This window comes from Chionomys nivalis, chromosome 23 (assembly GCF_950005125.1).
Source record: "Chionomys nivalis chromosome 23, mChiNiv1.1, whole genome shotgun sequence".
Classification (NCBI taxonomy): Eukaryota; Metazoa; Chordata; class Mammalia; order Rodentia; family Cricetidae; genus Chionomys; species Chionomys nivalis.
Window position 1 is genome coordinate 1786139 of NC_080108.1, and position 18713 is coordinate 1804851.

The window sequence follows — 18713 nt, forward strand, 5'->3', positions numbered from 1 at the left end:
CAAAGAACCCCAAGCAGCCTTGGAAACCTTCAGCACAGGGTGAGGGTAGAGCCTGTACCAGTAAGGAATTGTCCACCCTGGCTGTAATTTACATCCAGCCCAAGCTGAGGTAGCTGTGCAGAAGCATCCTTAGTTGTCAGTCTAAGAGGATGGCTGGAGCTCAGCTGAGTGTGAATGCTGGGTATTGAAGAAGCCGTGCTCGGAGTGGGACAGGCATGAGCTTTGCTGTCAGGTTTCCCGACTTCCAACCTTGGTCCACACGAAGCCCATGTCACCCTGGAGCCACAGTATCCTCAACTAAAAAGCTAGGTATGGTGGCATGTGCTCCAAACCGTAGAGCTGGGGAGGCAGAGACAGGCAGACCCCCAAGGCTTGCTGACTAGCCAGCCTATACTGATTGGGTGAGCTTCAGGCCCACAAGGGACTGTGTCTCAAAAGCCACATGGTAGGCATCCCGAGGAATTCAAGTATGACTTCTGAACTCTCCACGCCTATGGACCCATGTGTGCAATATGAGGTTGCACATACATCCTAATTAAATGCTTATGAGAATCAAATGAATGTATCTGGCAGAGTCCGATGTTGAAAGTCATTGCTTTCTCCCTTGTTAAAGGACAGACTGAATTCTTCCTCATTTCCTGTCTCAGCCAGACCCACTCCCACCTCCTTCAAGGCTGGGACCTGTATCACCTGTATGACCCAAAGCCCTGGCTCCCTGCCTGTCATGTAACTTTCCCCTGGTCTCAGCCTGGCCAATGCATCAGCAGCTCAGCCCCTCACTGCCCTACAGAGGGCGGAAACCAAGCGTCCTTCCTTCACGGGCCTCCGTGTCCATTGGGTCTGGGACTGTCTGTTAGAAGGGGAGTCTCCGCTCATTCCCCCAAATTCATGTGTTGCAGTCCTAACCCCAGAACCCCGTGGGATTGGGGTCATTGCAGATGGAGACTGGCTGGGGTGAAGTCATGCTGAATGACGTAGGGTAGGCATCCAATATAGTGCTTGGTGCATTTTTAGAATTTTGAGTAGAAAACATGTATATCAGTAGGCCATGTGTAGAGTGGGGTTACTTTGCCATAGGTTAGAATATCAGAGATTAAAAGATAGGTCTGGAATTGATTCTCTCTAGTGCTTAAAGGCGCAAAGCCAGGCTAATGCTTTGATCTTGAACTTTCCAGCCTTCAGAACCATGAGTCTTGCAGTTTCTGCTATTTTGTTACAGTAGCCAGCACACCATCTGAGAAGCCAAGAGACAGTTTCTTTTCCTGTTGCAGATATAATGCTTTCTCCTCATTTGCATACGGTCTTCGCATATCTGTTCCGGTATTCAGCCAGCTTTTTGTTGCAGTGGAGAGCCTGCACTAAGGTGAAGGGTGTGTCTTTGGCCTCAGAGCCGAGCCAGCCCATGGTAGGCACTCAGGAAAAGGGCCCGAAGCCCTCCAGACACAGGCAGCCCATTCAGCCTGAGATGGGCAGGTACTGAGAAAAGGAGGCATGGGAAAGACTGCAGATAGTGTGAGCAGCCACAGGCAGCCAGGGTATAGGCTCTATAGTAGCAAGGAGGGTGGCACCAGAAATGTTGAGGCACACTGTTGCGGGAACTTGAGGGTACATTCAGTTGGGAGATTATGTGGCAGTGGGAGCTGTGGATTTGGGGAACCATGCTGGGGAGTGGGGAAAGTATTCTACGGAAAACAGATGGATCATGATGAGGCCATGCAGAGCAGTTCCAGCAAGCGAGGGCACAGGTTAGACCCCTTATGAGCATGAGTTGGGAGACAAGACAAGGGTGAAATGTCGGCCAGGGTTAGTAGAGTCTAGCATGCACAAAACCCTGGGTTTGGTCCCCAGCGTTCCATAAATCTGGAATAGTGGTGCACACAGTAATCCCAGTACCTGGGAGATACCGAAAGGAGGGCCAGACATTCTGTGTCATCTTCAGGCACATAGCAAGTTCAAGGCCAACTTGGGTTACTCTAGACCCTGCCTCCGAGAGAGGGGGGGAGGGAAAGAGAGAGAGAGACAAAGAGAGAGAGGGAGAAAAGGTCAGTTTGATTGTTGACTGGTTTGTAGTTATTTTACTTTTAATTAAACTTTTATTGAATTTATTAATTTATCATTTATTGCGGTGTGTCTATGGGTCTGTGTGGCACAGCACACACATGCGTTGGGAGCAGTGAGACCCCAGATCCTGAATTTCTTGTTTTCCCCTGATCTGAGTGCCTACAGCTGCTTTGAGCACGAGACCTTCAGGAGTTCCTGATGGCAGGAGAGTGGTTTCTGGTGGGTTTGGCTGGGGCGTGGCTATCTCTATATAATCTGCCCCTGAACACGATAAAGGGGGCATTCTTGGGGAATTCAAGGATGACCCGTGTCGTTGTCTTTCTGTCTGTGTGTGTCTGTGTATTTTAACCTCCAGCCCCCTTGCCCGAAGCTCGGGTAACTGGGTGCCAGTGCAAAGAGCGCAGACACGGGGGCGCGGTGCACGGCACACATGGAGGTCAATTCCTTCTCCTCTCCTTCCAAATGTGAGACCTGGGATTGACCTCAGGTTGCCAAGCTTGATGGCAAAGCACCTTTTCTCACTGAGCCATGTAGGTTTTTTGTTTTACTTATTTATTTTTACTGTTTTAACTATATGTGGGTGGTATTTATAAGTGAGTGTGGGTCACTGGAGTGGCCCTGGCAGGTAGCTGTCCCGGCAAGAGGGAAAGTAAGACACTGAGTTTTGATCATTTTTCTGTCAACAAATAGATTCTATGTTTAGATCATGTTGGGCAGATGGCAGATTTTCTCCCATCTAGACGGATACTCGGTTCTCCCCTGAAGCACATGCTGCCGGTGATCAGTAGGTTTTCACCTAGTAGGAGGTGTTGGGGGAGGAGGGATGGACTCACAACAGAACCCTGGGAAGGCATCCCCAGCTTGGAAAAGTGGTCCCGGGCAAGTTGGAAGGTCTGCTGAGAAGAGAAGATTCCCGGATGCTGGAGGACCAGGGAGCCCAAGGATGAGAGCCCGAAGAGCTTTGGCTGTCCTGCAACCAGGTCAAGCCAGAGCTTGGCTCTCCCTTCGACCTCTCCGCTTCATGCTGAAATCCTGCTGTCCCTGTAGGCAGCTCAGATGCCTTCCAAGCCTACTCAATCCTCCAGCTGTGAGGCCTGTGATCAGCTGCAAACCTCCCTCACCCCTGACAGCTTCCTGAGTTGACGGCCCGCGTCTCCTCTCCTCGCACAGCAGAGGTTTTATCTAACAGTCCCCATGTTTCCCACAGACCCAGCACCCAGAACCTCGGGGATGCCCAAGCAGTCGGGCATGACAAATACGCATGCATATGAGCCCCGTTATACAGATGGACATCTGGAGACGTAATAGTGCAATTTGCCCTCACCTCCAAAGCAAAGGTGGCCCTTGGAGCTAGAGTGGCCCCAGTTCTGAGTTTGATTTCACAGGCAGAGCTTCCTCCAGGCCAGCCCGATGGGAGGGGTGGGGTGGGAGCTGGGTCCTGAGAACCAGCTGGCTAGAGAGACTTGAAGTTGGGAGGGCCAAGTTCAGGGAAAGCGCAGCTGTAGAGGGACCAATCTGTTTATTATGCTTGGTCTGTACTCCAAACAGAGCTGATGGATGGAGCCCCTCCAGCTCTATAAACAGCTCAGCCCTCCCTCCTTCCCTCCAGCCCCCTCTGTTCTCAGCACAGCTGTTTCTAGGGAGACAGAAGTGGCTGTGGGGTGGAGAGACGGGATGAGAAGACAGGGTGGACAAAGATAAGAGTCCTCAAGGTGAGGGGAGCTGGAGGACAGCAGAAGCTGACCAGAGGGCACACTTATGCACTATTGCTGCCCCTGAAAAGTCCGCGTCCTGCCACCCACTGCCTCTGTCCTCTCTGGATCCCCTGGGCCTGTCTGAGGGTGGATTTAAATCCAAGAGTTCAGAAGTACTGGAGGGCAGGGTCCATTAACTTGGGAAATCTTTTCTGAGCTCACATTCCCGGGGGACACACATACAGGGGACTCTGGGTAGGAATTTTTTTCCCAGGGCTCTTGATCTGATGGTGGGTCAGACAGAAACCCAGTGCTAGAGCTGAGGGGTCCATGGGGATACAGGCGGCGAATGAAGAATCCAGGCTGCCTCCTCGGAGGAGGTGGTCCAGTCAGATAGAAGCAGCAGGAGTTTGTGGTTGGGTCAGGGTGGGGGGGACAGACCTGGTGGGGGAGGGGTAAGCCTGGGGCTGTGAGGGTCAGATGCTAGGGTCACCAATAGTCAAGGTCATCAGCTCGTTGCTGGACGTGGTAGTGCACACCTGCCATCCCCATACGTGGAGGAGAAGGCAGGATGATGATGGGGAGCTCGTGGTCATTCTTATTTATTTATTTATTTATTATGTATACCATATTCTGTTTGTGTATGCCTGCAGGCCAGAAGAGGGCACCAGACCCCATTACAGATGGTTGTGAGCCACCATTTGGTTGCTGGGAATTGGACTCAGGACCTTTGGAAGAGCAGACGATGCTCTTAAACTCTGAGCCATCTCTCCAGCCCGCTCATGGTCATTCTTGGCGACATAGTCAATCCAAGGCCCACCTGAACCACAGGATACCGTGACTCAAAAACCAAAGAACAAGACGTAGGAGAGATAGCTGCAGTGGGTAAAAGCATTTGCTGCCAAGCCCGACGATCTGGGTTCAAGCCTCGATATCTACAGTGGTAGAAGGGGAGAACTGATCCTCACAAGTTGTATTCTGACCACCATGCACATGGGCTCAGACACAAATAAAACAAAAAAAACAATAAGAAAAAACTCACTGGCTTCAGAGAGGGAGGAACCTGGTTTAGGTCTCACCTCTAGAATCTCAAGATATAATAGGAATCTCTTCGAGCACTGTAGGAAGAAGGTCCATCGACTGCTCAGCCTGGGCTTAGCCGGATGGTCCACAGAGATGGTGACAGCAGAGAGGAGCTGTCACTACCTCCCAGGGGCGTGGAGGCTGTCTGGAAGACAAAGGGGTTTGCGTGGGCAGCTGACCAGGACCCTGGGTCTGGTGGAGTGAGATGGTGAGGCAGCTGGAGGGGTGGGGTACCCTAAGAGCCCACTAAACTGGGTGGGTTGAGCGTGACACCCCAGGTGCCTGTGACATAGCACACGAGGGGCCCCCTCTCCTAGAACTGGCTGAGAGTCCAGTAAACCGGATGTTCTGATGACCTAGTTAGCAGCTGTGTTCACATTTCCCTGAAAACAGGAATCTCTGTCCCACTGGGGATCTCGGCCAGGTGAAAGGGGGTCAGGGCCCTGGTGGGGTCCTGTTGGAGGCGAGGCCCACAGGTACTAGGCTGACCCCAGCCCATACGATGGCCTGGTCCAACTATGCCTTCACGGAGCCCATGCGGCGTGCCTCCCCAAGCCCAGGGCTGTCCTATGAAACAGCGGTGTCTTCTCGGGGGTGTGAGAGTGCAGACCAAGGATGCGCGGGAGAGGCTGGAGGCAGAGAAGGTACTGAAGGAATCTCCAGGAGAAGGCAAGGCTGTCTATCCAGGGCCAAGTGGCCACGTTGGCTGTGGGATTGCTTCCAGGTGCTTGGAGGGCGGGGGAAAAGGTTGGGATGGAAGAGAGGCAGGGTGGGGAGGAAGACCCAGAGGCCAGTGCCTGAGTGTTGCTGTACTGAGTTGGGCCCGAGAGACCAGCTAAAGTGCCGCAAGCCAAGTGAAGAGACTGAGGCAGGCATTGCTGTTCACACTCCAGATTCTGAACCCACTTCTCACGTGACAATCTCCCCACTGCTGCCCTCAGTAAGGCAGATCCTCCCTTCCTCAAAACTCTTTCTTGGTTCCAAGTTCATCTTGACGGCTTGCCGACTAAACTCTCCGGTTCCCTAGTCCCTCTAGGCCCGGAGACCTCAGTTGGGAGGTCTTCATCTGGAGGTGGCTGGAGAAAGAGGACCTGAGGGAGGAGAGAACGTCATGGATGGGGTGAAGGAGGCCAAGGGTGAGGTGGATGGCTATGGTGACCGGGGACAAAGACATGAATCTAAAAGTATGCAGATCTTCTATAAGAAGGCCTTGGGAGACCTCAGCTAAGACAGGGTAGGGTGGGCTGAGGAATGGATGGAGGGGATCTGCCATGGAGAGCTGGGGAAGGTGGGATGGGAGAGCCTTTCTCTGTACCCACCCTCCTCCAATCTTTAAACAAAGGTGTGGGGGGGCGGGGCTGGGGACACAGACACTGGCTGCAGACAGGTGGGAGGGGTCACAGTCACTACTTCCAGAGAGTTGGGGTAGGGCAAAGGTGGTGTTGGATGTGGCAGGGTTATAAAGGAGGCTGAGGCCCAGGGTGGAGCCAGCTGAGAGCATCAGTGTCCTCTGAAGTGCCTCATGAGGAAATGCATGCCACGGCCTGGGGTACCCAAAGTAAGCAGACTGGCAGGCCACAGTTTCTCCAAAATTATACTTTAATACATTCATGTGAGTTATACAAAGAGCCGGTCCCAGGGCCTGGCAGCGGCCAGCCCTGGGAGGTGACAGCAGCATTATGGCCCCGGGGCCGTGCGTTGGCCTCCAGGCCGAGTGCTGTGCGCGGTAGCACCTAGACCCCACCGGCGCAGCCCGTGGGGATGCTAGCCCTAGATTGCCCATCTGTTCTCTGAGCCTTTAACCCTCTCTGGGCCCAGTTTCCTCATCTGTAAAGCGGGACAGAAAGAATGGTGTTTCCATCTTCCTGTACGTTACCGAGCGTGCTTGCAGACTGTGGGCCAAGGCACAGCGGAACTGATAAAGCAGGTTCTAGGATTGGGCCCAAGGCCCTCCTTTCTCCCTGCAGCCCACAAGAATGAGTGGAGAGTCTGAGGGGGTCTTGCTTCTTATTTTCCATGCCTGGTGAGGATAGGCATGACAGCTGGTGAGAGTCAGAAACCACACAGGTGACCCGGCTGGGCACCTAGCTCAGGGCCTTGGGCGTGCAAGGCCAATGCTCTACCACTACCAGCAAGAGTCCAGCTGGTCTTCTCCTGTTCCTCCCACAGTTCCTGCCGTTGATTTGTGCGACCCTGAGCAAGCCCATAAACTTTGTTTTCCTTTTCTGTTTAGTGGCGGGGATTACACTCAACACTGTCAAACCCCAAGGTATGCTGGATGGAGGGAGAGTGGGAATGTGGGAGCAAGATGAGAAAGAGAGACTCATATTGGGGTGCAAATGAGGGGCCCTGAGGCAGAGAAGCAGAAGGTCTGTGGGTGCCTGTCTGAGAAGAAGGAGTGAGTGTGTAGCAAGGATGCTCAGATCCTGGTTAGGGTAGGGCCACTTCCGGTCCACTTGACCGCCTGCAGGCACTGCACTGGCAAGGCTTAGGTCCTGGAGACAGGAGGACGAAGGTTTGATTCATTTTTGGCTTTGGCATCTCTCTCAGCCACAGACTCTTAAAGGAACCTTGTTTTCTTCTTGCGTATAAGGCAGATAACACAGAAACCTCCGAGGGTTGGCTTGGGTTCGCCTCTGCAGCTGCTAAGCTGAGTGCAAAATAGAACCAGATAGCCAAGGCTCTCTCTCCCTCTTGGCTCAGAAGCCAGGGTGGGGCTCGGATGGAAGGAGGCCTGAGCAGGGGGCTGGGAATCCAGGCAGCACTGGGGTCAGTGTCTGTAACAGGAGAGCACACGGGGGTGAAGGGCTTGTCCAGGACAAGACACAGACCGACCTGGGTCTGGCTGGAAGTCCACTCTGGTTCAGCTGAAACATCAGAATCTGGTGCAGGAGTCCAGATTCAAGACCTTTGCGGGAGGTTCTGGCTCTCTCTTCCGGTCACAAGTTCTTCATTTGCAGAGAGACTGAAAGTCATTATCAGCAGACGCGACAGAGCTCTGTGTGGAAGTGGCCCAGACAAACCATCTCTCGGGTTGGGCTCTCTCTTGCCCAAACACAGCCAGCCAGGGTGGGCTCTCCATGACCAGCTGGGGACTGCAGGTCTGGGGGTTCAGGGCCCGCCACATTGCGTGGTCACTGGCTCTGTGACAGTGTCTCTTGCCAGAGAACAGGGTCTGGCCTGAAGCAGATGCTCAGTGGAGAGCTGTTGGTACGCTCTGTTCTGTAAACTGCCCCAGTCTGGGCTCCACAGCTGGATCACATACGCAGCCTAGGAAGCAACTACCTGTTCATGCGGTGGGATGCAGGATGCTAAGCCCCTGGTCACTGTGTAACCTGACTCAGACCCCCAGCTTCTCTGCCCCTCTGGCTACCACACCAAGGAAGATCCCTCAGGCTTTGTATTGTTGACTGAACTTCTGCCTGCGGAGGAAGCAGCAGGTGGCCAGCGTGGTGAGGACGATGGCAGAGGCCAGTGTGAAGGTGAGGATGATGATGAGGTTGATGTTCTTGAACCCACCCTTCCCACAATCCTTGGGACTTACACGGCTCAGGGGCACCTCCTCCCGGGAGTCAAAGCGGCAGGTGAGGTCCCGAGTAGCGTCCACATCCACCCGTCCCTGGTGTAGCTGAGCTGCAAGCCAGCCATTGCCGCAGCAGCTGAGCGGATTTCCCTGCAGGTACAGGCGCCGGAGGCTAGTCTCCAGGCCACCCATGGCGTTGCCCGGCAAGAGGCTGAAGCTGTTGTTCCGCAGATCCAGCACCTCCAGGGACACAGCCTGTGTCCAGGCAGGCAGGTGACTGAGGCGGTTCTCGGAAAGGTTAAGGAGCTTGAGGTGGCGGAAACATGGCAGATCCACCTTCAAGACATTCAGCCCATTGCCCTGAAGTTCCAGTACCTCCAAGGATGCCTCTAGGCCCACCAAGGCTCCGGTGGCCACATCCAGGCCAGGGTTGTCAGAGAGGTCCAGCTCAGTAAGTGGGGTGTGGAGGAAGCTGCCAGCCCTGAGCGTCTCCATTGAGTTCCCTGCCATGTTCAGAACACGAAGGGTGGGGATCCCAGAGAAATCCACACAGCCTGGGGGACCTGGCTCTGCTCGGCCCCCACAGGGACTGACCTGATTTCCCCCTAGGTTGAGTCTCTGCAGGCTGGCCAGGCTGGCAAAGGTATAGGGTGGCAGTTCGTGCAGGGCATTGTCCTGCAGGAGCAATGTCTTCAGGGACCCCAGGACTTTGGTGCCCAGTTCCAATGCTTCCAGCACATTGTGGCTCAAGTCCAAAAGCACCAGGCAGGGCAGGGAGCCCACACGCCGGGCCTCAAAGGATTGCAGGCAGTTTCTGCTGAGGTTGAGGAAGCGCAGGGAGATCAGATGTTCAAGAAAGCCGGCAGGAACCAGATCGATCTCATTGTAACTCAGATCTAGGTTCAGGAGCTGGGAGAGGGGTTTGGTGCTGGCATTGTTGGACAGTAGAGAGGCCGACCAGCCCTCAGAGGGTGCATGGAGGTCCTCACTGTCCTGGGGCAACCCCGCAGGGAGTCGGATGAGGTTGTTGGATACATTTAGGTAGCTAAGTCTTGGGAATGAGGCCAGGTCAGGGAAGTGGAGCAGCTTGTTCTCCCGAAGGTCGAGCCAGGCCAGCTGGAACTGGGCCTGGGGTTCCGGGGCCGTCTGAAATGCCTCGATACTGTTGCAGCTCAGGTCAAGTACTTGTAGCTGTTGGAGGCTGAAGTCTGAGATGCAGGTGAGGGAATTCCTGGAGAGATTGAGGTGGGTTAAGTGGGGCACGGCCTTGAAGGCGCCATCCTCGATGTCCATCAGTATGTTGCTGTGGAGGTCCAGCTGCTCCAGGGCTGGCATGCCCTGGAAGGTGTGGCGTGCCAGGCGAGTGAGGCTGTTCTCTGCCAGTGAGAGAGTGCGCAGGCTCGGAGCCTCACCCAACAGCCGCTCCACCAGACTGTCATACAGACTGTTCCCAGAGAGGTCCAGGGAGACCAGAAGGGGCAAGCGGCCCAGACTGCCGCTATTCAGTGCCGCGCTCATGGCAAGCCGGTTGTGGGCTAGGTTGAGGTGTTCTAGGTGGGGCAGGGCCTGGAAGACTCCCGGCTGGAGGAAGCTGATCTCGTTGACGCTTAAGTCCAGGTGACGAAGTGCCGTGTAGAAGCCCAAGGGGGAGACCAGGATGCTCTGTAGCCTGTTGCCAGACAAGGAGAGAGCTCGGATGTCCAATGAGAGCACAGAGGGGACCTGAAGGAGGCCAAGGCCCTGGCACAAGGCCTCTTTGTTCACCTAGAGAGAGCAAGGGTAGTGGAGAAGTTAGCATTAATAGGGGCAAGACAGTAGAACAGGACAGACAGTGTTCTCTAGGAAAGATGGCTACTCTCTCCAAGCTGGGAGGGGTGGTGGTAGTTTGAATGTACTTGGTCCCATAAGCATATAGGGAGTGGCACTATCAGGGGGTATGGCTTTGTTGGAGGAAGTGTGCCACTGTGAAGTTGGGCTTTGAGGTCTCATATGCTCAAGTCATGCCCAGTGTCTCAGACCACTTCCTGTTGCCTTTGCGTCAAGAAGTAAGAACTCTCAGCTCCTGCTCCAGTACCATGTCTGCCTGCGTACTGCCGTGCTTCCTGCCATGATGATAATGGACTGAACCTCTGAAACTGTGAGCTGCCACCCAAGTTAAATGCTTTCCTTTGTAAGAGTTTCCGTGGTCACAGCTTCCAGGTCCACATCCATTGGGCTGGGAACTCCTGCAGGGTGTTCCACCAGCTGCTTTGATTTGCTCCACCCAGCCTCAGATCTCATTCCTCTTATGACCTGGAGCAGGCTCTGGACACAATACTTTCTGCAGCTGCTACCTCCTCCCCATCAATGGCCCCACTTCTGGTGGCCTGGTCCAGCACGGAACCCTGAAGGTTGCAGGAATGCGAAGACTGAGCAGGGGAAAGGAATGCCAGGGCCCAACCAACACTATCTGATGACAGCTGAGTGGCCACTACCAAGTCACATCAACCCTCCAGTTCCTTACCCCCAAATTAACTGTCGTTCCCAGCACCGACTTTATATATCAGGGTTTTCCGACTGGTCACCCTGTCAACAACAGCCCCAGGTATAGGGGTAATCTGATGGAATTACACATTTTTATCAAAGCCCAGGTCGGAGAGGATAAGGGAATCTCTGGGATCACCCAGGTGGTGTGGAAGGAATTGGGATTTGAACATGGGTCTTTCTGCCACGCTTGTCCTTCCACAAAGCGCATCTTTAAGGGTCATATGCAAATGCATACCTCTATCTGGTCCCAGATAGTCACCCTAGGTCCCCCAGTCCTCCCTAGCAAATAGTGGGACTTCTACAACCAGCCAGCTTAGTTTCACCCCGTCCCCGCCTGTCTCCACTGGCTGCCCCCGCCACTGAACTACCCACCGCCTAAATGCCCAGAGATGGCTCAAAACCCACTTTGCCTACGGTATGCTTGGCCTTAGCATGGAGCGGAATCCATCAAGACTCTGTCCGACCTGTCTGCTGGCCTCAGTCTACCTAGCCACTCCTCCCACACTCTTTCATGCCCATCTCTGGACACATGTGGATCAGATCTGTATGAGACTTCCTCGTGGAGAACCCAACACCTCCAACTGTGTGTTCTCCCTATGGCCTGGTACCCCTAAACAAAGGCCAAGTGGGGAGCTGCAGCCAGTAAGCTTGGAGCAGAGAAGGACTCCATTGATGGACATGGATGTCTCGGACGTGGCCCACAGAAGGGCTCTGGAAATGTCTTTGGTGAATGAGTTGCAGACATCTGTATTTAAGTAAAGGGCTGGGGCCTTGATCCAATCAATGCTGGGGTGGTGGGGGGAGGAAGAGCTAATCTGGATATCCAGATTAAAGCCACGGGAGACATCAGAGCAAAGGGAACCAGCCCACCTGCTATCCATATGCCGAAGTCAAGGTCTGACCTGGTGGTGACTTGCCTGGGTCCTACAGGGATCCAGTGGTTGAGGTAGCAAGGAAGAAACACAAGTCTGTGACCCCTGCCTGGTCTAGCTCTGAGGTTCCTCCTGATGACCCCAAGGTGAGGGGCAAGGCACTGTCCGGCCATGGGCACTGGTGTGAACGCCTTCTGTATAAAGTACCCTGATTAGCCTTATACTTCCAGGAAAAGCTGCCAACTGAGATTCTAAGAGACCCAACAACACTCCTCACCCACAGAAATTAGATACCTATTTGCCACCTCGTGTGCAGGAGCACCCTGATGTAAGCTGCAACAAGATGTCCCAATGCTAGCATGGGTTTCCCTTTGTGTAAGCTGAGCTCTCAACACCCAGGTACCCAGGCTAGCTGGACAACACCACCATGCACGATTTACCCTTCATTTGCGGTGCACACGCCACACTCCCCCATGCCAGCCTACACCCACGTACCTTCCCCTCTGGATGAGCAAAAGCTCTCCAGGACACCAGCTCCAGAGGAACCATGGCGGGAACTGGCATAGCCTGATACTGTCTATCAGGTACTGCAGAGGCCCAAGGAGCACCTGGGGCAGGAGGTTCCTTGAATCCCATCTCAGTATCCTTTCTCCCCTTAATTCCAAGCTCCAATGGACTGCCAGGAGTCTCTGGGGCAGAGATGATAGGGGATGGGCCTTGGCTACGGTTTAGCATGCCTGCTCACACTGCTGTATCAACCACTGCTCTGTTTTCTTCCTGATGGGGAAAAGGACATGCCTTCCAACTCCACTTCCCATCCACACACACACAGGAGGAACCTGTGTAAGGAGAAGCACTGGCCATGAACCATGCAGGTGGAGCTGGATTTGAATTGAGACTGTCACTTCTACCCTCAGGGCCACAAGTCTTCTCTGCTGCTGTGTGCATACAGGACTTTTCTGTGATGGTTCAGAAAATCCTTTCCTGTCTATCATAGAAGGCTTCTCAGGGCATCTCTGCCCCGAGCCCTCTATCTGCTGGGTCAAAACCCTTCACCATCTAGGGCCTCAGTCCTCCAAGTCCCTGGGCATAGGATGATGTCTGAAGCCTTTCCTGCCGTTATCCTTGGTTATAAGACTCATAGGAGGCCTCCAAGGAAGAAGTGGTGGGCACCACAGGGCACACAGACCCCAGGAAAGAGCTGCTGGCATTTCTGGCCTCTGTAAGCAGCTGCCCATTCTGTGCCAAAGTGCAGCTGGTGGTGGCCTCTCCTATCTCAAGTTTGCTTCACAAATGTCGTAGAACAGTGGCTCCAGCCTTCCTAATGCTGCGACTTTTAATACAGTCTCATGGTGTGGTGACCCCCAACCATAAACTCACTTTTGTGGCTATTTCCTAACTATATTTAGCTACCGTTATGAATCATAATGTAAATATCTGATTTGCAGAGACCCCTGTGGGGCTCATGACCCGCAGGTTGAGAAACACTGACCTAAGGGGTCATTTCCTTGTCCTTCACAGGGTCACAATGTCTTTAGCATCTGTCCGGCTTGGAATAGGAAAAGAACAGAAATAGGTCAAGCCTGCCCTCTGTCCCCGAGGGGCTCTTGGTCTACAGGTAAGAAAGCCTTGGGCCATGCACCCAGCACCCCACATCCTCAGTCTGCTCAGCATGGAGGTGGGTGGAAGGGCATGAAGCTGGAAGAGGAGCAGCCAAAGGAGTCAGCCAGCAATGCCAGGGGAGGCTTTCTGGCCAAGGCGGCATTTGACCTGGTTGTACTGAGTGAGGGAATTCTAACCGGCAGGCAGGCCAAGTCCAGGAGCCCAGCTGGGAAGGGGATCTGTGCCCAGGAGAATCAGTACAGGGGAGCCTTTCCCAGTTTGTCTCTTCCCCAGCACCTTTCCCCCAATAGCTCCCAGAAGATGGGAACAGAGAGCCGGGGGTGGGTGTCCCTCTGTCCCTAGCCTAATGATCTTGGTTAGGTCACCTAACCTCCCTCAAACCTGTGTTCCTTGTATAAAAAGGGAACAAGAGCATTGTGTAAGCAGGTTTCTGAACAGCCTAGGGTATGCTCAACAAATACCAAGACAAAACTCGAACCTTTCCTAGGTCTTCCAACCTTTACTCCTGCGCTGGGCTGTGGGACACCCTTCGCCCAGCAAGGATGGGACAGGCACCCTTACTCTGCCTGCATGGTGTCTTACCGTCCTGCAGGGCAATTGGTCTCGGTGCTGAGAGATAGCCAGGCCCAGAGTCAGCATGGCCGGGAGTAGCAGGATCTGGTGGCTCATGGCTCTGCCTACGGAGGAGAGAAAAGAGGAATAGTGAGGCCACTACTCCCTGCACTACCGGCAGCACCCACTTGCCCTCCCTCGAAGATTCTAGACCAGAGCTAAGAGTAAGAGGCCTATGGGCTTCGGGACTCAGGGGAGCTGAAAGTAGTGGTGCCCATAACTTTCGGGGCCAGGGTAGGGGCCATGGATTGTGACTTTGAGGCCAAGCTGAGTTATTACTTAGAGGAAGCAAAACGTTTAAAGCAATGCATGACTTGTCTGCTTTGGGTTTACCTAAGGCCCACCTGAGGCCGTTGAGATAGCTCAGGGCTAAAGGCACTTGCCAGTGAGCCTAAGTGGCTTGAGTTTGGTCTTGGGATCCCCACGTGGGAGGAGAAAACTGGCCCCTGGACTTCACTAATCTCTACACATGTACCTGCTCCCTTCAAATCAAGAAAATGTAATTTAAAAAAATTATAAAGGTCAACCTACTAGAAGAAAATTAGAGTGCTAAAATTAGGGGTGCTCAAGACGAAAAGGGACCCTAGGGCGGGGTTGGCTGGAGGGAGACGGGCCTCAATTCGGTTTCCCCCCAGGACCCAGGCAGGCCCCAAGCCCAGCCTCATAGGCTCCAGATGGGAGGCCTCATGCTCCCTCATTTTGACCTTTTCCTTTCGGTTGGAATTCTCAGACTTTGTCATTGTTCATCATTGTTCGGGGTTGGCCGGGGCACTAACAGGAAGCCCCACCCCAGTGTACTGCCAGCCCTCTACTTTCACTGACCAATGCCTCGCATAAGCCCAGAGGCCCTCAGCAGGGGTGAATCCCTGTGGACTTGAGCCACATGCTGAGGAGACAGATCAGCCGATTTATCTGATTAATTAACGAATGAATGAATCCAGTTGCTCCCATGCTGGATGTAACCTCACATCTAGCTCTGTGCTGGGAAACAGCCATGAGCGTGGGCTGAAGAGATCACAGCCTGGACACAGCCGGCTCACAAGGAGGGATCGCGGGATTCAGAGCTGAACACCTGGCAGCTCCCTCCTCTCCAGTAGGTGCCTGCTGAGTGACCCTATACAGGTCCCATCGTCTCTCTGACCTTATTCCCGGAGATAGATGACAACCATGTCAAGTTCTGCTGAGGATAAACGGAACATACTCTATGGGAGTGTCACAGCTTATCAGATCTCCGCCGTCAAACCTGACAATTACTAACTCTTTCGGTCCCTCAAGGACTCAGTTCCGGTTTTCTTACACTTCTCATCTTATAGAAGGGGGGGAACCAAACAAATGACAAAAACCAAACCAAAACAAAACCAGGGCTCAGAGAGGCTGAGCCATATACACGCCTAAGGCATCACAGCTAAGTGGAAGCTACCTTCCGGGTCTGTGCTCCCTCCACACTTGAAGGTCTCCACAGAGGGTGCTCAGTGTGAGAGCCACCACTCTGAGGGTGGCCTTGGGAGACCGGCAGGCCTTTGGCGGTGTCAGGACCTAAGGCCATGAAGGCTGCTCTGCCTTCATCTTGCTGAGACACACAATGGCCGGCCAGTGTGGCCCTTTTAACTCTCCTTCCTGGCTCCCCCAGGGCCCAACCCCGCCCCACAACACTCTCCTTTCACTGCAGGTTGTGAGTTCACAGGAAATTTTGTTCTTTTGGTTCAAAAGCAGTCCCCACCTGCTTTTGAACATTAGCATACTCAGAGCTAAATGAAAACCCCTGGCCTTCATCTCTGGCTTCTTATAATCATACCCCTGCCACCTCTCTGGGTCCTGAATACGTGTATTTCCTTTGGACCTCTGGGTACCTTTCATTGCCCGAGCCTTGCCCTCTTTTGTTCCACCTATGGCTGAATACCTACCTCCCCACCTCACATGTCTTGGATGCCATGTCATCCGGGAAGCCATTTCTGGTTCCCCAGGGCTGTGTTCTTCAGACTCTTACAGTTGCTGAGCTTTGGACAACCCAGTGTGGAGCACGGAGCTCACCCCAATATGCTCCCCAGCCCATGAAAGGAAAGCACCCCAGACGGCCCACCAGCATTTGAGTCTCCAATGCAGAAAATGTGGGTGAGGGGAGGTCCCCCGACTCCCTGTGTCCCCTTGCCCCTGTCCTTCCATATCCCACCAGGTTCAAAGTTGCCAACCTTCAGTGCAACAGCCAACTGTACTTTCTGAGTTCTTGCTTCCCTTCAGTACGGGACAACCAGCTCCATAAATGGCAGTCAGCAATGTTTCAAAATCACCCGACAGATCTCAGGAGTCACTTTGAAATCTCCAGGAGCATCCAGGCTTCACTCTCTCTCCCATCAGCTCCTCCTACCACCTCCTCACCCCCAGCAACTCCTCAGTCACACCCCCAGTACCTTCACTGCCGGCCTGGGGCTCTGCCTTGTGCTCCCTCTACCCAGAATGCTCTTGCTTGGGCTCCACTATGTTGTAGTTCTCCAACGCCCATATGTTTCATTCCTCAAGTAGATGTTCACTAAAGTTCTCTCAAGAAACAAGCGGTTGACCGAGGGCAGAAGTTCTGCTGCCCAAAGGACATCAGGACCCAGGAGCTCCCACAGCAGACCTGGGGTTAAGGAGGAGATGCCCAGGGGTTCCATTGCTCCCCCCTCTGTCAAATCCTGTTCTGCCCTAACGTGAGGTTCTGCACGTCTAGAAGGGACAGCCCCCACTGCACCACAGAACTATGGTAGAAAGAAGCCACGGCTGTGCCTTCCCCCTTCAGCCTCTCACAGGGAGGACCAGGGGCATTAGAATCCAGGCTCAGAGTCCAGCCCCACCACTAGCTAGTCTGAGTCCCCCAGGGCAAGTTCTTTCACTTCTCCTACCTGGGTGATCTGTCTGCCGTCAGTGGCACACACCAGTTCCCATTGCACCACTGTCCACCCTTAGCCCAGGTGGGAAGAACCAGGATACCACAGTATCCTTCCCAGATGGTACAGGGACCAATAGGGCTGAGCATCCCGGGCGAGGTACACTAGGAACAGAGGTCTGCAGGCACATGACTGCATTCTGACATGGAGAAGTGTTAAAGACTCTCTGTGTACGTGCTTGTGTGTGTGTGTCTGTGCGTGACAGAGAGAGAAAAGGACAGATAGAGATAATGCCCTGCTCTGCAAGGAGGTTACATGTTTTCCTAAGCCCTTGACTGATCTCAGGTCTTTTCATCCTCACAACCACCAAGTGAGGGAGTTACTGCAATTCCTATGTACAGATCAGAAGACTGAGGCACAGGAAGGCGAAGTGCCTGATCCCCAGCCCCTAGATGTGGGGCAGGGGACTCACACAGATCTACAGACCCTTCCCGTTGTGTGGTCTCTAGCGGCACTGACCCCACTGGCCCCCTGGAGCACAGGAGCTTCAGAGAAATGACTTACCCAAAGTCACTTGTACAGTAAATAGAAGAGTGGGGGCCAGAATCCAGCCCCTCTGTCTCCAAAGGAGCTGCCAAGACTTCTCTCCTACGTTGCCCAGGAGCACACTGGGCGGTAGTGCTCTGGTTTGCTCTGACGTACTGGCAGAGGGGGCCTGGGAGGGCAGCTTCCAGACTCACAGGGCAGTGAATCACTAGGGCAGCCCTGTTCTGGAGCCATCCCACATCTCAGGGGAATCAGACCTTAACCCAAAGGAATGTGGCTTTGATGCGGAATGTCAGAGTGGAGGTGGAGCGGGGATGCCTCCCATCTATCACCCATAAAGCAGGTCTGCTGCAAGTCTCTCCAAAGAGCACTGGGGTATCCCCTCCAAAGACAGCAGTGGTGCTCTGGAGAGTCCATGTCTGCCTCGGGAAGACTTGAATTCAAACCCTGCTCTGGTAGCTCCACTGTGTGCTCCTAGGCACGTCCAGGACTTCCGGCCTTGATTGTCCCAGCTGTCAAATGGGACCACCCATCTGAGCCCTTCCGGGGGGAGATCGACTAAGACCTGGGTCCGGTCCAGGTTCCCGAGTCTCTGCCGCTGTCCGCTGCCCCTACCTGGCTCAGCGCCGCCGCCACCCGGCTCCTCGGCACATCGTTTGCGCAGCCCGCCGGGGTCCAGCCCGCCGAGCCACGGCCGCTGCAGCGCCGCTCCCGCCGGCCGCGAGGGGGCGGCGCCCGCCCTTTAAATCGCCCTCCCCACCCTGCCACGCCCCCAAGGGCGACTCCGAGCCGCGGGGTCCTAACGCCGCCACTCCAGCTGTGCGACATCTGGGAACGGAGTCTGCATCCATCCCCTCTGGCCTGGAACTGCCCGGCCCACGCTAGGGTTGGAAGAACCCCGGGAGGGAGGAAGAAAAAGAAGGAACCTAGGCTGCTGGGGCAGCCGCACGTGCAGCCGTGGGCGCGCGAGGCCCGGGGTCAGGGAGTCCGAGGTCCGCGGAGGAAATCCTGGCGCCGCTACACACGGGAGGCGGCCACCCAGAGGTGACTGACAACCGCTGGCACGGAAGGAAGTGACCCTTCTTTGGCCCTGGGACGGCCCTGAGGGGGGTTCCCCATACCTCAGCTCTCCTGTCTTTAAGTCATCTCCGAGCCTGTCAAAGTTCCCAGCTAACTGATGGAGAAACTGAGGCTGGGAGTTGCGGGGTGGGGAGCAGGGGTGATCTGACCGTAAATATATGTGAAAAAAATTAGCTAAGGCTAGCCAGGCCCCCATGTATAGTTGGGGGACCCGAGGCTCGGGAAGGTT

General features: G+C 54.4%; 1 protein-coding gene across 1 annotated transcript; it reads right to left on the reverse strand.

Moving 5' to 3' along the window:
• Positions 1-6428: 6428 nt before the first annotated feature.
• Positions 6429-18108, reverse strand: Lrrc32 (leucine rich repeat containing 32). The gene is made up of 3 exons (XM_057756216.1): positions 18020-18108; positions 13965-14059; positions 6429-10125 (listed from the first exon to the last, which is right to left on the reverse strand). The coding sequence occupies exons 2-3, from the start codon at positions 14049-14051 to the stop codon at positions 8230-8232; spliced, it is 1983 nt and encodes a 660-aa protein (XP_057612199.1). The 5' UTR covers positions 14052-14059; positions 18020-18108; the 3' UTR covers positions 6429-8229.
• Between the last annotated feature and the right edge of the window lie 605 nt (positions 18109-18713).